Source organism: Dermacentor albipictus, chromosome 1 (genome assembly GCF_038994185.2).
Source record: "Dermacentor albipictus isolate Rhodes 1998 colony chromosome 1, USDA_Dalb.pri_finalv2, whole genome shotgun sequence".
NCBI classification, from domain to species: Eukaryota; Metazoa; Arthropoda; class Arachnida; order Ixodida; family Ixodidae; genus Dermacentor; species Dermacentor albipictus.
The window spans coordinates 5,692,548-5,708,135 of NC_091821.1; the positions used below are offsets into that span (position 1 = coordinate 5,692,548).

General features: G+C 47.9%; 1 protein-coding gene across 9 annotated transcripts in view; it reads left to right on the plus strand.

The window, feature by feature from the left end:
• Positions 1–15,588, plus strand: part of Ctl2 (Choline transporter-like 2) — a 608,937-nt gene that overhangs the window by 536,117 nt on the left and 57,232 nt on the right. For all 9 annotated transcript variants that reach the window (XM_065452835.2, XM_065452836.2, XM_065452840.2 and 6 more), the window contains 2 exons: positions 593–662; positions 1,902–2,046. In XM_065452835.2, coding sequence (XP_065308907.1) covers positions 593–662; positions 1,902–2,046 — 215 coding nt within the window. The remainder of the gene's footprint in view (positions 1–592; positions 663–1,901; positions 2,047–15,588) is intronic.

Genomic DNA, 15,588 nt, shown 5'->3' on the forward strand with positions numbered 1-15,588 from the left:
ATCACAATGGAACAGAAGGCAGCTATCTAAAGGCTGTCGCGTCGGGTGTTAAGTCGCATGTTGCTCACCGCAGATTCTTTTGTTGTTTTATTCAAATTTCATCGCATGCATGCCCATGTAGCAATTTCGCAGGCTGCAAAGCAGTCTTCTTATTTCCATGTTTACAACTGTGCACGCTATTGCAATAAACTAATAATGTATATAACGAAGTAACGGATATAACAAAGTAATTTCGGCTGCCCCTTCAACTTCGTTATAATGCAGCTCGAGTGTATTGGATTTACACAAACATAGTGGTCAACCTGGTAACACTTTACAGATCCAATAGAATGCTGCATAGCCAGCTGCCTGCAATAAACTTCACATAGCGTCGATTCCCACAGTGCATGGGATCTGTAGAATTTTCATTTATTTAACTCGAGATTAGCAATTGTGTATTGCTGAGAATGCTCTCATGATCACAAAATTAGCCAGTAACATTGGTGGGCCAGCTGCTTTCAATGATGCTGCATGACAACCGTACAGAAGCGATTCTTACTGTGTTCAAGAAGTGCTTCAAGCACCCTTTAATATTGCTCTGCTGCCCATGCAGGTGCTGCAAGTGCTGTTTCTGGTGCCTCGAGAAGTTCCTGAAGTTCTTGAACAAGAATGCCTACATCATGGTATGAATTTTCACTGTGGCCATTGTAGCAAAGTGTCCTGTTCACCACAATTGGTTGAATGCAGTGTTGAAGGTTTTTACTTCTTGCATGTGAGTGCTTACACAGAAAGGTGCAACCGTACCCTAATGCTCATGACCCATATTTCTTGTTTGTTGTTCGAATAGAATTGGACGCTGATAGATTGTCCAAAATTTGCGCATATGTCAGCACATGCATCAAAAGGTGCTTGTGGGCAAGTTTGTGGCAGTTGACATTGTGTGCTTGTTTCACTGTAAATGTATCTGCTGACTTGCGTATGCCTTGGTTAACACTTTCTTTGACCGCACATTTACAAACTGCTACTTGATATAAAGGATTGGAAACAAAGTGTTAACAATGGATGGCTTGGCGTATGGAGCATGTTTACTATTTTGCAACTGCCCAAAGCAAACAGTCTGAAAAAGTGGTGAGCTTGGTCACTTGCTGATGAATTGTTCCACAGCAAAAGACGAGGGACAACAGAGTGTCAATGTTGCTTCCGTCATCTCTTGTCTGCTGCTGCACCACATTTCTGGTAAATTAATCATGTACCAACTAGCCATGTTTTATGCCACTTGCTGATGCATTGAGTAGAGTGTTTCTTTAATTCTTATTGCACGTATTTTCACACTAGTTTCTGTTGAGATTGGATCTGTGCTTTATATTCTGTTGCGGCTTTGTTGCACAGTGTAATACAGTCAACTTCCATTAATTTGACCTTGTCGGTACACCATCATTTTGGTCGGATTTGACAGGCTAAATTAAGAGGATGGACTATCTATTTTCTACCATTCACTTCTGCAAAATGATTGAAGAGCGTGTGCTATTATTTGGTCTTAATAGATTCTTGATGTAGCACAATGCAAACCATTTTGTTGTGTCCCCCTTTAGAATCGATCGTGTACATCCTCTGTGGTGTTGAATTGTGCTGATCTGGACACACACACATCCTTGTAGCTCTCACGGCCATCACTCCCAATAGTGTAGCTTGCTGAGGTGTTTGGCTGGCACAGGCTGCACGCTGTGATTGTTGATAAAGTCCTAAAAAAAAGGCATAATGTGATGAGCACTAGCAGAGTCTTTGGCAGAAGATCACATCTCTTCAGTAAGACACCTACTAGGGCCTCCAAACTGTAAACATTGGTACACAGCATTGCATGTCAATCTGATGCTTGCTTTGGGGAATGAAGTTAAATGTTTCATTGGCTCTTCTGTCCGCAGATTGCTATTTATGGCAAGAACTTCTGCAGTTCTGCCAAGGAGGCTTTCAAGTTGCTCATGCGCAACGTTGTGCGGGTTGTTGTGCTGGACAAAGTCACTGACCTGTTACTGCTTGTTGGAAAACTCGTCATTGTTGGCATTGTTGGTAAGCATTATTTTGTGGCAGTAGAATTAATGGTGGAGTGAGCAATGATGGCGTTAGCACAGAAGTGAGAAACCCAGGAGTGCCGTGACGTGGAATCCTGTGCACTGTGATATGTCTGAAGCTTTGAACAAATCCTCTTGCTACAGTCGTGCAAACAAAGGAGAACAGGTCATAGCACTGGAGCACAATGGTGCAGAGTGCTCAGTGCGAGCTAAGCCTGGATAACAAAGTCAGTTTCACCCAAAAAGCTAAGCATCGATTGCGATAGAAAATTAGTAGGCAGCTATACGAAGTAAGGATGGTAGTTTTATCAGCTGTGTAAACTTGGAAACATTCGCTTACTAACAGAGTTAAAGGGAAGCTGAAACACTTTTCTAAAAAAAATGAGTTCGCTGCGACATTGTACAGTTTTGAGTCCACTGAACATGAATATCTGGTTCAAAAAGGCCGGAAACAAGCGCAAGCGGCTGTTTTTTCATGAAAACGCGCACCAGCGCCTCAGGGCATTGCGCGAATGCCGCTGTTGTCCGTGATTGGTCGAGGCCGCTGTGACGTCATTCGCAGCAGTCGCCGGTCGGCGCCGCCGTTTCAAAGCGTAGCACGCTGTTCTGTTCTGGCTTCATAGCTGAGTTGTAAGCATTATGGAACGTTCTCGCTGTCTCGGACAGCTTGTATTTTCACCTTACATGTTCGCACCGACAGCCGATACGGAAAACAATGGCGGCAACGGCGGCAACGACGATGTTGAGTGTGCCAAAAGCGGGAGCGATGTGTGCACCTTCTCGCGCGTTGGAAATCTTAGCTGCTGCATATGTCTTTTCATGTAGCTGCACGTTCCAATGACGGGAGAAAAAACATGATAAAATGTCACTGGGAACTTGCTGCTGGAAGAATGCCGAAGCACTAACATCTCATTAGATTGTAAACATGAGTGCAGTTCTGCGATGTCATGCACCTTGCCGCTGCTTGTCTAAAGTTGCGTGGTTTTTTGCATGTTGATACACGATCGCAAACATAAGTGCCGCGTTTGGCTACTTCAAACTCTTCAACATTATCTGCCTGTGTCACACTGGCTGCTTCAAACTTTTCGATTGGTGCTGGTAGTGGAACACGTTCATCAGGGGCTCAGTTCTCAAGGTGCTCTGCTAGAACCTGAAAGAGTGCAAGGCATGGATGTCATGAATTTCAGCATATCATGCATATCAACAAACATGACAACCGTTGGATTACTTACAGTAATTGAAATACTTTTTCAGCAATTTATGTGATGGATTAGTTGTCTAGTGATTTAGTAATGTGAATTATTTGGTGTCTGTAATTTCATGGCTAAATTAATTAATTTATTGTGTTAAATATGCACCAGTAAGCTGTGTACGGTGCCAGAACGTTAGTGTCGTGAGGTATCGTGGAGGCACATGTCGTGGAGGCACACAGAACGAGGGCATGTTGGGCACCCTTGGCTGTAGGCACTCGCGCAGCACAGAAAGGAAGCACAGTTCACCAAAATCGCAAAAGAAAACAAACATGAGCGGCGGCAGATCTCTCGTAGCGTCGTTTAGTAAAGCGCAGGACGGAAAGAAACATGCCAGCACATGCCAGCACAGGCCAGCACGCTGGTCCGCCAGTATGGTCTCTGGGAATGACGTCACTCTCGCCAGTTCTCTCCTCCTGCTGCCTCCTCACCCAGCGCTCCGGGAAGCGACAGGGACGTGTCCGCGGGGTGATTTAGAAAGCGATTTCTGCCCCTTATATTTACAATACAGAGAAAAAATTTCAGAACCATAAATTAATAGGTCTGTTCTTCCCAACCCCAGCAATCCATGGAAATTGAAAACCGCTTCAGCTTCCCTTTAACAAGCGTGGTGTCAGCGCGCACAAGGAAACATGAACACATCACACTCCATGAGTGCAGACACTTGCTGCAAAAACGCTGGACGCTGGTGTGAGCAAGCGCAGAAGCAGCAGCGGGTGTAGTGACCTTGGTGCAGTCTATCGCTTCAATGCAAGAGCGGCGAGACCACAGTGCACAAAAGCATAGAAGCTCTGCAGGTCGCTTTCAAGGTACGGCGCACGCGATTGCACGCGTCCACGCAAAGTATGCATGTTTGGTACAGTCGAAGCTGCCCCCTTCCCTCCCACGCTGCCTCCCAACTTTCCTCTATATATGGCATGCAAGATTGAGCCGTGATTATCAGTTCCCCTTGCACCCGGTTGCAAAATGCGCCGTTGCTGCCAGAGCCAAACGCCGCCACCCCCCCCCCTCCCTCACATTCCCCCACGGCCTTTCGTGCGAATGAAGACAGTGCGTTTGCTGTCCGCTTTCTCCCTTTGCAAGCGCTTGATTGAACAGCGATCACCAGCTCACCCTCGCACGTTTTCACTTGCACATACAGCATATGGCGCGCAACGCTGATTTTATCGCCTTTGGACTTCGTACAGAACCTCACGCCGACGGCAGAAATGCGCCCAGAGGAGTGTCCATATAGTTGCTGTCACAATAATAAGTCGATGCAATATGCTGATACATGTGTCTCCTAGTGCTTCTCATCGACCCCACATTTGCAAGCTTATGGCCTCCAAGATCTGGCGATGCATCTGAGGCCATGACGAGCTAATTCACCGCGTCTGGAAAAGATGCTGGTCTACTTCGGCAGCCTCTGTCTGTTGTGCGGCACGTGATTTGAAAGGAGCCTTTGCAGGCAACCGCATGTAATTCATTTATTCAACCACTGGCCCCTCAGTAGTTTGAATTTATTGCCATAGTCTTTCTTTGCAGCAGCAGTGAAGTTTCATCATGCGCTCAAACTCAGTAAAACTGGCAACTTGCTTCTTTATATCGAAATTTCATTACAGTGAAATTCAATTTTTTATGCAAATAAGTACAGTCACCTATGGATTTTTCTTGCAAGAAGGGGCCACTAACTGTTTTGCATTATCGGGCAATTGGAAAAGCAAATTTGAATGAGAAAAATGATCATTTTGTTGACATTCTTTTGCAAACAGTGTGAATAATGGGACATAGAAAGAGGCACACGACACAGGCGCCGACTTCCAACAAGTAGGTTTATTGCGCGAGCACAGAACATATAGGCAGGGAAGTAATAGTAAAACATAAATGACATGGAAACACAAAAAGAATGACTTGAGATTACATGTGGACGGAGATCGATTAACTTTGCAGATGCGCAATTTCCTTGTCTAATAACTGGATGGATGGTGAACTGATGCATGAAGGACCACGTTGGGTGATGGCAAATGCTTCGATAATTTCATGTGTACTGTCACTGTCATCCAAAAGCATGCTGACCAGTTATGCATGTATGCTAGCACGTTGGCCGGGCCTACGTGTGACCAGCCATTTCATGTGCGTGCAGGCGTACATTCTTCTGTTGAGCCTTGTTCACTCTTGCCAGAAGTTTGGATGTGGATCCCATAGTTGCCAGGGTTGGCTGACTTGTGCAAAATGTGCTACAAAAGACCACGCTTCTGACAATTGTGAAGAAACACTCCACCATCCCAACTATGAAGGAAACCACCCGGCCTATTCTCGGTCCTGGCCTATCTGAAAAAAATAACAAGAAATAACCAGAAAAGTTACGGAAAAGTTACAGCGATGTGGCGCGTCAGAAGGCAGTGCCACTGAAGCTTTTCACGCCCGTCCAGGCCACATCTAGTGAGTCGACGGTCGCACCTTTTGTCCCTGTGGTGGGTGTAACAAAAGCTGCCCTGCTCTCGATGGAGCCAGGTCACCAGGCCTTCGGGCTGCCAGGCCTGAAGGTCCAAGAGGCAAAGGCCCAGATTCCAACACGTCTACAGAAACAGCAGTCATCCAGCACCTCAAACAAGGTGATGGACACTAGCTCAAGCGCCTGGTGTTGTTAATGCTGAGGGAAAGGCAGGGATCTCTTGAGCACACGAGAAAAAACAAAAATCCCATAACAGCGCTGAAGGTCAGTCCTGCAACCTAAAAAGAACAACTTTTGACTTGAACACAGAACACATTTTCTTTCTCAAATGCAATGGCTACACATAATTCACTGGAATGCTCTTGGCACTGTGCACAATTTAGACAACATGAGAGAGATAATATAAGAGCTTAATCCGTGGCTGTTCTGTGTTCAAGAAATGCACCTGAAATCATCGAACACGGACTTCTTAACCCGATACACAGTGTTCCACAAAGACCGCGATGATGGCAACACTGCATCAGGTGGTGTGGAAATTATAGCTCAGAGATCAGTTGCTTGTCGGCACCTAAGTCTTCAAACAAATCTGGAAGCAGTAGCTGTTAGAACCATTCTATTTGACAGACTTGGGACAGTGTGCTCCTTGTATATCCCACCCACCTACCACCTAGAGCTTAGAAAATTTGAGTCACTAGTCAATCAGCTCCCCGTGCCCCAAGTCATTACAGGGGACCTAAACGCCCATAATTGGCTCTCAGGCGACCCTCATTGTGACGCAAGAGGCCGTGCAATCGAAAGCTTTCTTCTGTGTTCTCGTGCGGTTCTACTGAATAAAAGAGAACCTACCTTCTATAGCATTGCACATAAATCGCATTCTTCCATAGATCTAAGCATAGCCTCAGCAGAAATAATGTCATATTTCAACTGGAAAGCAATCAGAAATCCCTACAGAAGTGACCATTTTCCAGTAGCCCTAAGCGACAGCACGCACTGCAAAATGGAATTGGCCGACTGGGCACGTTATCGCCAACTTACCCTTCTGAAGCAAGATGACATAGCAGCCTTTAGCATAGACGGTTCCATCTATGCTAAAGTTAGGCCTACCTGCCCTAACTTCCTACCCTGCAGTGGCAAATAAAGTTGTTTCTTTCTCTTAATTCCTGTGTACTGGAGAAGAACGAGCAGCAGGCACTGCTTCGAGAAAGACAACGGCAACGAGTTATTGGAAGCCTTGTGCCTGTGTTGCCGAAGCTCTGCGTCCTCTCGCAACGTGCTCCGCTATCTGAGCGTTTAATCAATTGAACTATAACGCCTCTTGACATTTGGTGGAGGTGCTGGGTATTCTGTTACAGAAAAAGAATGCCTGGCTATCATTTGGGCCATAACTAAGTTTTGTTCTTACCTCTACGGCCGCCCGTTCGACGTCATCACGGACCACCATGCACTCTGCTGGCTGTCGTCCATGAAAGATCCTTCAGGTTGCCTCGCTCGATGGGCGCTTCGCCACCAAGAGTATGATATTCGAGTGCTGTACCACTCGGGCCGTAAACATTCGGATGCAGATGCCTTGTCTCGCTGCCCACTGTCAGGCCAGCCCAATTATCAGAAAGTACGAATATGCGAGCCCTCCCTCACCGCCACGAATATGCTTTCGGAGCAGCAGAAGGATCCATGGGTTGTTGCTATGCTGGCTTTTCTGTGAGACCCATCAGCGCCTTCTACTGGCCGTGCATTGCGCCGTCAGGCACACCACTTCGCTGTTCATGACGGGCTCTTATACAGTCGTAACTACCTCTCGAACGGGCGCAAATGTTTACTCGTGGTTCCTCGACATCTACGTTTGCACATATATGCAGTGTTTCACGGTGACCCGTAATGCGCACATGCAGGAGGACTAAAAACATACGCACACCTGCGATTTCGTTATTACTGGCGCGGAATGTACCGATTCGTCGGCCAATATGTCTGCTCCTGCCTCGCTTGCCAATGCTGCAGGAATACCCCTCATGCCTTAGCTGCTCCACTGCAACCATTGCCTTGTCCAGGGTGGGCCTTTGACCTGGTCGGAGTTGATCTTTATGGGCCCCTTCCCAGCACTTCAGATGGCAACCGCTGGGTGATACAGTCGAACACGGATATATCGAACTCGAAGGAGATCGCGAATTAATTCGATATATCAAAAATTCGATATAAAAAATACAGGCCCAGAGACTTTACCTGTGGCGGACGATGACCTACCGATCGGCGCATTCAAGAATGACAACTATTTCCGCACACACGACGCAACGTAATGCTTTATTTGCGTGAAAAAAAAATCGCTTATGTTGGTCTGCTTCTTTGCCTTGCAAATGAAATTAAAGACGCCAACCTCGATCTTATCGAGGCTGTTCAGGTGCGAAAGCCCGGTTCCTTCCATGTCGCCTCAACAACAGCGAATCAAGCTGAACGCTGCCGCCACTTCAGCGGCGGAGTACGAGCTGTCAGCCTGGGTCCCTCCGACTGCAGCTACAATATCCTCGTCGGCGAGGCTCGCAACAGCCTGAACATTGCTGTCAACGTTCACATAATCGTCGGCAGACACTTCGGCTGGAACGGCAGCCGGGAAAAGGGACGACAACTCGCGAAACGCATCGTCCATGCACTCGTTGTTGCCGTCGCCGTCTTCGCAGGTTTCAGGAAGTTTGGCTGTCACGAGGCCTGCCTTCCGGAAGCAGTTGGCCACAGTATCCTGCTTCACGTCTCTCCAGGCGCCAGTCATCATTTGAATGGCCCCCAGCAGGTCAACCTTCAGCTCGGTGCCCATGCGGAGGTTCACCAAAAGCCTATCAATGAGTCGCCTCCTGTAGCCGACTTTGAACAACTTAATGATGCCCTGGTCGAGCGGCTGCAACTTTGCTGTCGTGTTCGCGGGCAGAAACTTGAGCGCGATGTTTTCGAGCTTGCAGGTGGTGTGATGGGCCGAGCAGTTATCGACGAGGAGGCAAGCGTGACGCCCCGATTTGCCCAGTTCGGCGTCCCACGCTTGCAGCCATTCTGTGAACAGCTGATGCGTCATCCACGCCTTCTTATTGAAGGCGTAGCGAACAGGGAGCTGCTTACAGTTTTTGAAGCAGCGCGGTGCCCTTGCTTTGCCAATCACAAAGGGCTGGAGCTTTTGAGAGCCATCCATGTTAGCAGCGAGCAGAACGCTCACGCGGACTTTGCTCATCTTGCCCCCGTGACACGTGCTGCCCCGGACGTCGAGCGTCTTGCTGGGCAGCATCTGCCAAAACAACCCGGTCTCGTCGGCGTTGAAGATTTCCGCGGATGAAAACTTCGCGCAAATTTCCGGCCATTCCTTCGAAATCCACTGCTGGATATCCTGGCTGATGACGGCTCCGCTTTCCCCAGAAATGGTTTTGCCAACTATCTTATGGCGGTTCTTAAACCTCTGCAGCCACCCTGTGTTGTCGGCGAAGTTGTCATCACCGAGTGCAGCGGCAAACCATTTGGCTTTAGCCATTAGCATTGGGCCATCCACCGGAATGTTCTTAGCCCGCACCTCTAAAAACCACGCATAGAGGGCCTTTTCAACTTTCTCGTGGGCAGGAGCGCGCACACGACAAGCTCCCGACGTTCGTAACTCCGCCGCTTTCGACTTTATGTCCGCCTTGTTTTTTAACAAGGTGCTTAGAGTGCTCCGAGGAATCCCGAAGTCGTCTGCCACCATCGCACTTTTCTCGCCCGCCTCAACACGCTGAATGGCTTTCAGCTTTGTCGCAAAGTCCAGGTTCTTGCGCTTCTTGACGCTGCTTTTGCTTGCTGCGGCCATTGCTTCCGCGTCATCTCACCACGATCCATTCACACGTGTCGTGAGACGCACGCAAAACAATAATGAACACGACACACAAGAACGCGCACAAAACACAAGAATTCACGTGCGCAGCCACCACCAACAAAGCGCTCGCGATGGCCACCTCCGAGGGCGACAGCGACGTACGAAAGGCCCGAGCTGTGGTTGGCTGAGCAAAACTCGTGAAAAAGCAACAAGAAAAAAAAAAGGCAAAAGGAGGAGGCCACCGCCGCCTTCGTTCCTGGCTACCTTTTCCGAGCCGATCACTACGGTTACGCGGGGGAAGGATGAGGGACATTGGGAGAGAGAAAAATAAAAGCAGTTCCGCAAGCAGGGTGTTGCCGCAAGTCGGAGAGCGTGCGCAGCGGGAGTACCGTCTGAGCCTCCCTCCCTCTCGCTCTCACATTTTCCGAGCCTTTCGGGGGAGGCGCGGAGCACGCGGGTGCAGCGAGTGTCGAGATCGCGCGGCGTTCATATATCCAATGGCGGGTAAAAATATCGTTCGATATAAACGTACGAATTTCTATACTTTTACACAGAATTTCCAAGGGGATAATTTACGAGTTCGATACAGACAATAATTCGATATATGTGGGTTCGATATATCCGTGTTCGACTGTAGTGGTGATAGACCATCTCACGCGCTACGTAGAAACTTCGCCTCTGCCCAACACATCTGCGCGGAATGTTGCCTGGTTCCTTTTGCGTAACATCATACTTCGCCGTGGAGCCGTAACATCATACTTCGCCATGGAGCCCCCAGAGAGTTGCTGAGCGACAGCGGCCACGTCTTTCTGTCTGATGTTATAGAAGCCCTGCTCAAGGAATGCAACGTAATTCACCGTACTGCTGCATACCACCCGCAAGCTACCGTATTTACTCGCGTAATGAACCCACCTTTTTTCCAGATAAGTTGACATAAATTTGGGGGGAGGGTTCATTACGCGGGGAAAAAAAATTTAGATATTTTTTAGGTCGAAATTTTATGTCACAATGAAGATAGGAAAATCGCAATCCCAACCTTACCTTTATAGTAAAAACACGTACGCGATGAATGTGAATTAAAAATTCATTTTTATTTTCATGCTGCTGGCTGCTTATGGTCTGTCTCACTCGGGCTCGCTATCTGAATCCACGCTTCCACTCATATCGCTTGCGACTTCGTCGGCGTCGTCGTCTTCCCACAGCGCGTCGTCTTCACTGCCGTCGAGGCTGTTGGAGATGCCAGTCTTTTTGAAGCTGCGGACGACCATCTCGCTGGGAATCACACTCCATGCTTCTAGAATCCATCGACAGAGCATGTCGATGGTGGGCCTTCTAATCTTACCTGCGGGAGTCAGGTCGTGGTTTCCCGCGGCCATCCACTCTGTATAGAGCCGGCGCACGTTGTCCTTAAAGGGCTTATTAATGGAAACATCAAGGGGCTGCAGCACTGATGTCAAGCCACCTGGGATGATAGCGAGGTCCGTGCGTAACTCGCTCATTCGGCAGCGGACATTTTTTTCCAGATGGCCGCGGAAGCTGTCCATAACAAGCAGCGATGGCAGGAGAAGAGCCCCGGGCCGCCGTCCCCAGACTGTTTTCAGCCAGTCGGACACCAGCTCGGCCGACATCCACCCTTTCTCCTGGGCGCGAATGTGGATACCGGCAGGAAGAGTTCCCTTTGGCAGAGTCTTTCTTTTGAAGACGACGAACGGCGGCAGCTTCCTGCCGTCCGCTGTTACAGCTAACATCACGGTGCACCGCTGCTTCTCGGCGCCCGTCGTCTTAACCTGCACACTTTTCGCACCTTTCATATCGACAGTGCTGTTTCTTGGCATGTCAAAGTTTATAGGCGTCTGGTCCGCGTTCCCGATTTGCGACAGCAGGAACTTTTTGTCCTCACGGATCCGAATGACAAAGCGGTGGAAATCACGCACTTTGTCCCCACAGTCTGCCGGCAGCCGCTGGCATAACGTAGTACGCCTTCTGAGGCACAACACGTTCCGGCGCATGAAACGAGTCGTCCAACCACTGCTCGCCTTAAATTCACTCGCGGCAATGCCGTGACTTCTTGCAGTGGCCCGCGCGTGATTCTGTATCAGCTCGTGGGATACGGCACATCCTTCGTTGCGGAGCCTCTTCACATAGCTCAGAACTTCTTCCTCGACGCGAGGAAACTTGCCCTGCTTCGGCCCGCGAAAGGCCCGGCGATCTTTCTTCGTCGCTCTGAGTTCCTCTTGTTGATTCCTCCAGTAGCGCACACGCACGGGGTCTACACTAAAATGTCGTCCAGCCGCGCGATTGCCATGCTCCAAAGCATGCTCCACGACTTTGAGCTTAAAACCGGCCGTGTAGCTAGCGTTACGCCCCATCGCACAACGCGCAGAAAATGCACAGCACGCACGAAATAATGCAAAGGTCGTAGCGAAGCACTTAAACAGCAACAAAATAGGACTGGCGAAATGGCGACCGACGCTGTCCAAGTGCGTTGTCTTTACTTCGTTCTGCCGCCGCCGCGCATGCATGGCGCTATAAGCAGAGGTTTGCTTTGCATTTAATAGATGGCACTCGGCAACCTGCATCATCATCATCATCATTGTAAAAAAAAAGAATCTAGAGAAGTTTGACAAATTGGTTCGAGAAATACAAAGAAAATAGCCGAGCGTGGTGGAAACTGCCGTCACCCCATTTCAAAGAGGACGCCCCAGTAAAGCCCTTTGCGCATCCACCAACGAATCATGCAAGGTCAATGAACGATCAACGAAAGCGTGCAGTCGACGCCCGCGTCACCCGCATTCGCGTCGCCGGTGTGCAGCATCGTTGGCTTCAAATGATGTTTATTTTATCACTGCGCGATCAGACAATTTTATGATCGTCGACAGTCGACAGCGCCGGCCAATTGAGCCGAGAAAACGCGAACATGCTGAACACCGACCCTGCGGGCGGGTGCGCGTTATTTACGCGACGTAAAAAAAAAAAATTCAATTTTCGACGACAAAAGTGGGGGGTGGGTTCATTACGCGAGTGGGTTCATTACGCGAGTAAATACGGTAATGGCATGACTGAGCACTTTAATCGCACTTTTGGCGATATGTTAGCCATGTACGTCGCATCTGACAAAACCAATTGGGACTGAATTCTACCCTTCGTGACGCATGCTTTTAATACTGCCACACAGACCACCACAGGATTTTCCCCGTTCTTTCTTTTTCATGGACGCGAGCCTTCCGCGAGCCTTCGGGGTATTCCCTCCTCTACGGCACCCTATGCCCCTGACTCACTAGTGTGGCTTTGGGTTCCCGCTATCAGCCGTGGACTTTCATCCAAGCTTGTTTCCAAGTACCGGGGTTTCTATCATGTTGTCGGTCAGACGTCTCCTGTGAACTATTTGGTAGAACCCCTTGAGCCGCCTTCCGAGGGGCACTGAGGGCGCGAAATCGTGCACGTTCAGTGGCTCAAGCCATACTTTGATCCACCTGTGCTATGTTGCCTGTAGGTTGCTGAGACGGCTCCTCTTCTCTGGGGAGGTAATTGTACGGGAGAAGAATGAGCAGCAGGCACTGCTTCGAGAAAGACGACGACGACGAGTGATTGGAAGCCTTGTGCTTGTATTGCCGAAGCGCTGTGTCCTCTCGCTACTGCTCAGCTATCTGAGCTTTTAATCAATTGAACTGTAACACCTCTTGACACCTGTAATAAGTCTGCCCCTCATAACATTGATAAGAGGACCTGATAACATTGTATATGGCATGATAAAACACCTACACCCGAAAACTCTAATGACGCTCCTTTCACTGTTTATTATATGGGTGGCTGGGTACCTTCCTGCCTCTTGGACGGAGGCTATTAAAATTCCTATTCTTAAGGAGGGAAAGGACCCATCCTTGTCAAGTAGTTACAGATTGATAGCACTGACTAACTGTCTCTGTAAAGTGCTTGAGAAAATGGTAAACCAGCGCCCAATGCATTTCTTAGAAACCAACAAGCTATTGGAACCATTCCAGTGTGTTTACAGGGAAGGTAGGTCAACAGATGACCACCTTGTCTGCATTGAGTCAAACATTAGGGATGCATTTATACACTATTTTTTCTCTCAGCGTTTCTAGACTTGGAAAAGGCCTACAATACGACATGGCGTTATGGAATCCTGCAAGATTTGTCTGCCAAGGGTATCCGGAGAAGCATGTTAGAGAGAATAGAAAGCTACCTGTCAAATTGAATATTTCGTCTAAGAATTAGCAGTACTCTCCCAGACCTTTATTCAGGGGACTGGAATGCCACAGGGAGGTGTAGTGAGCTGCATCCTCTTTGTCGTTAAAATGAATTCTTTGCATGCATCATTACCACCAACGGTGTTTTTCTGCGTATACGTAGATGATGTTTGGCTGGGTTTTAACCCTTTGAGGGTCAATGACGTAAATATATGGTGCCGCGAACAAGTCCAAAAATGGTCAATGCCATATATTTACAGCGCCGTCTGTACATTTAAAAAGCGCACCAATTTCCTAACTTTTTCTTTTCTGTCATGTGCTGCCACTATGTGAGAATACAGGGAATTTTTTTGCGTGCCTCCCTCTCTCAGTTTTCGTTGCATGGTTTGTTTTAGAGCTACTTTGCTCTTGCGCATCTATATACTACTGCTCGCGCATTGGCGCGGGCAGGCGGCAATTCGGGCTTGTTCCGCGGGTGGTTTGGGCTTCTTGCGCTTGCAAAATTGATGGCTATCTCATTACTAATCACTCAAAGGGCGACTGCCTCTTTCTCGCTCGTTTAGTGCTCACAGCGGTGCGCATAGGATGGATGCCGCCGTGCATACGTTTCCGTTGCTTTTTTTTTTTCCCGACGACTAATTGCCTCTTGTTGGCGATAAGATGAAGATTAGTGGAAGTTTGTCACACGTGCGTTTTTGACGGGCACACAACCACACAGTTTTCTTGAGTCCGCGCACCTACGCAGTTCGGTTACGCTATGGATGTACATATTAGATATCAGTGCAAGAGCACGAACATTCGAGGCTTGCGAAATATTCTCGTGTGCGCATTCGAGGCCTTGAACTATGTGTATAAAAATGCATCAAATTTTAAATTCTTGTAAGATTATTTACTTGTTTATCATTGTTATTCATGAATGAAGCGTACATATATACCAACGCGAAATATTTTTTTCTCACTTTACGGTCACCCTAAAAAAATTGCAGCAAATTTTTTTCAGAATGAGTCTCGAATAAGAATTGGAATCTGCAATAAAAAAATCTACCCTCAAAGGGTTAAATCTTGTAGCCTCACGATCTGCGGAGACACGTTCAGCTTAGTCTGAACAAAGTATCAAAATGGGCCAATGAGAATTGATTTAAGCTGAATCCAAGTAAAAGCTCCTGCGTTCTCTTCACAAGGAAAAGAGGCCTGGTCCCAGATCCCAATGTAAAGCTTAATGGACAGCAGTTATCTATAAACACACAACACAAATTAATAGGCATTATATCAGACTCGAAACTAACCTTTAATCTGCACATAAAGCACCTCAAACAAATGTCTAAAAACAATGAACCTTCTCAAAATTTTATCACACACAAAATGGGGCAATGAATGCCTAATGAGCCTGTGCAAGAGCCTCGTACGTACACTATGGCACTGTTTCAGTCCGCTACACTGAGCGCCCTAAAGGTGCTTGATCTTGTTCACCACTTAGGCATCCGGCTGGCCACAGGTGTCTCCAGGATAAGTCCTGTACAAAATCTTTGTGTAGAATCGAATGAGTGGTCACTTTATCTGTGAAGATGTTATGTCAATTTCGTGTATTTTCTAGAGGTGCATGCCAACCCAGAACATCCTTGTTATCCAACTGTGAATGAACTGACATGTGCCACACTTTACCATAACTGACCTTCAGTGACTGAACCCTTCTCACTGCTTGTGAGGAAAATGAGGAGAAGTGAAACAGGTGTTTCAATTTTTCAAAATCCTCTTATGGTTCCAGCGAAGCTGCTAGCGCCATGAAAGTGGCAGCTTGCTGAGCGTGACACATCATTTGTTGAAGTGACAA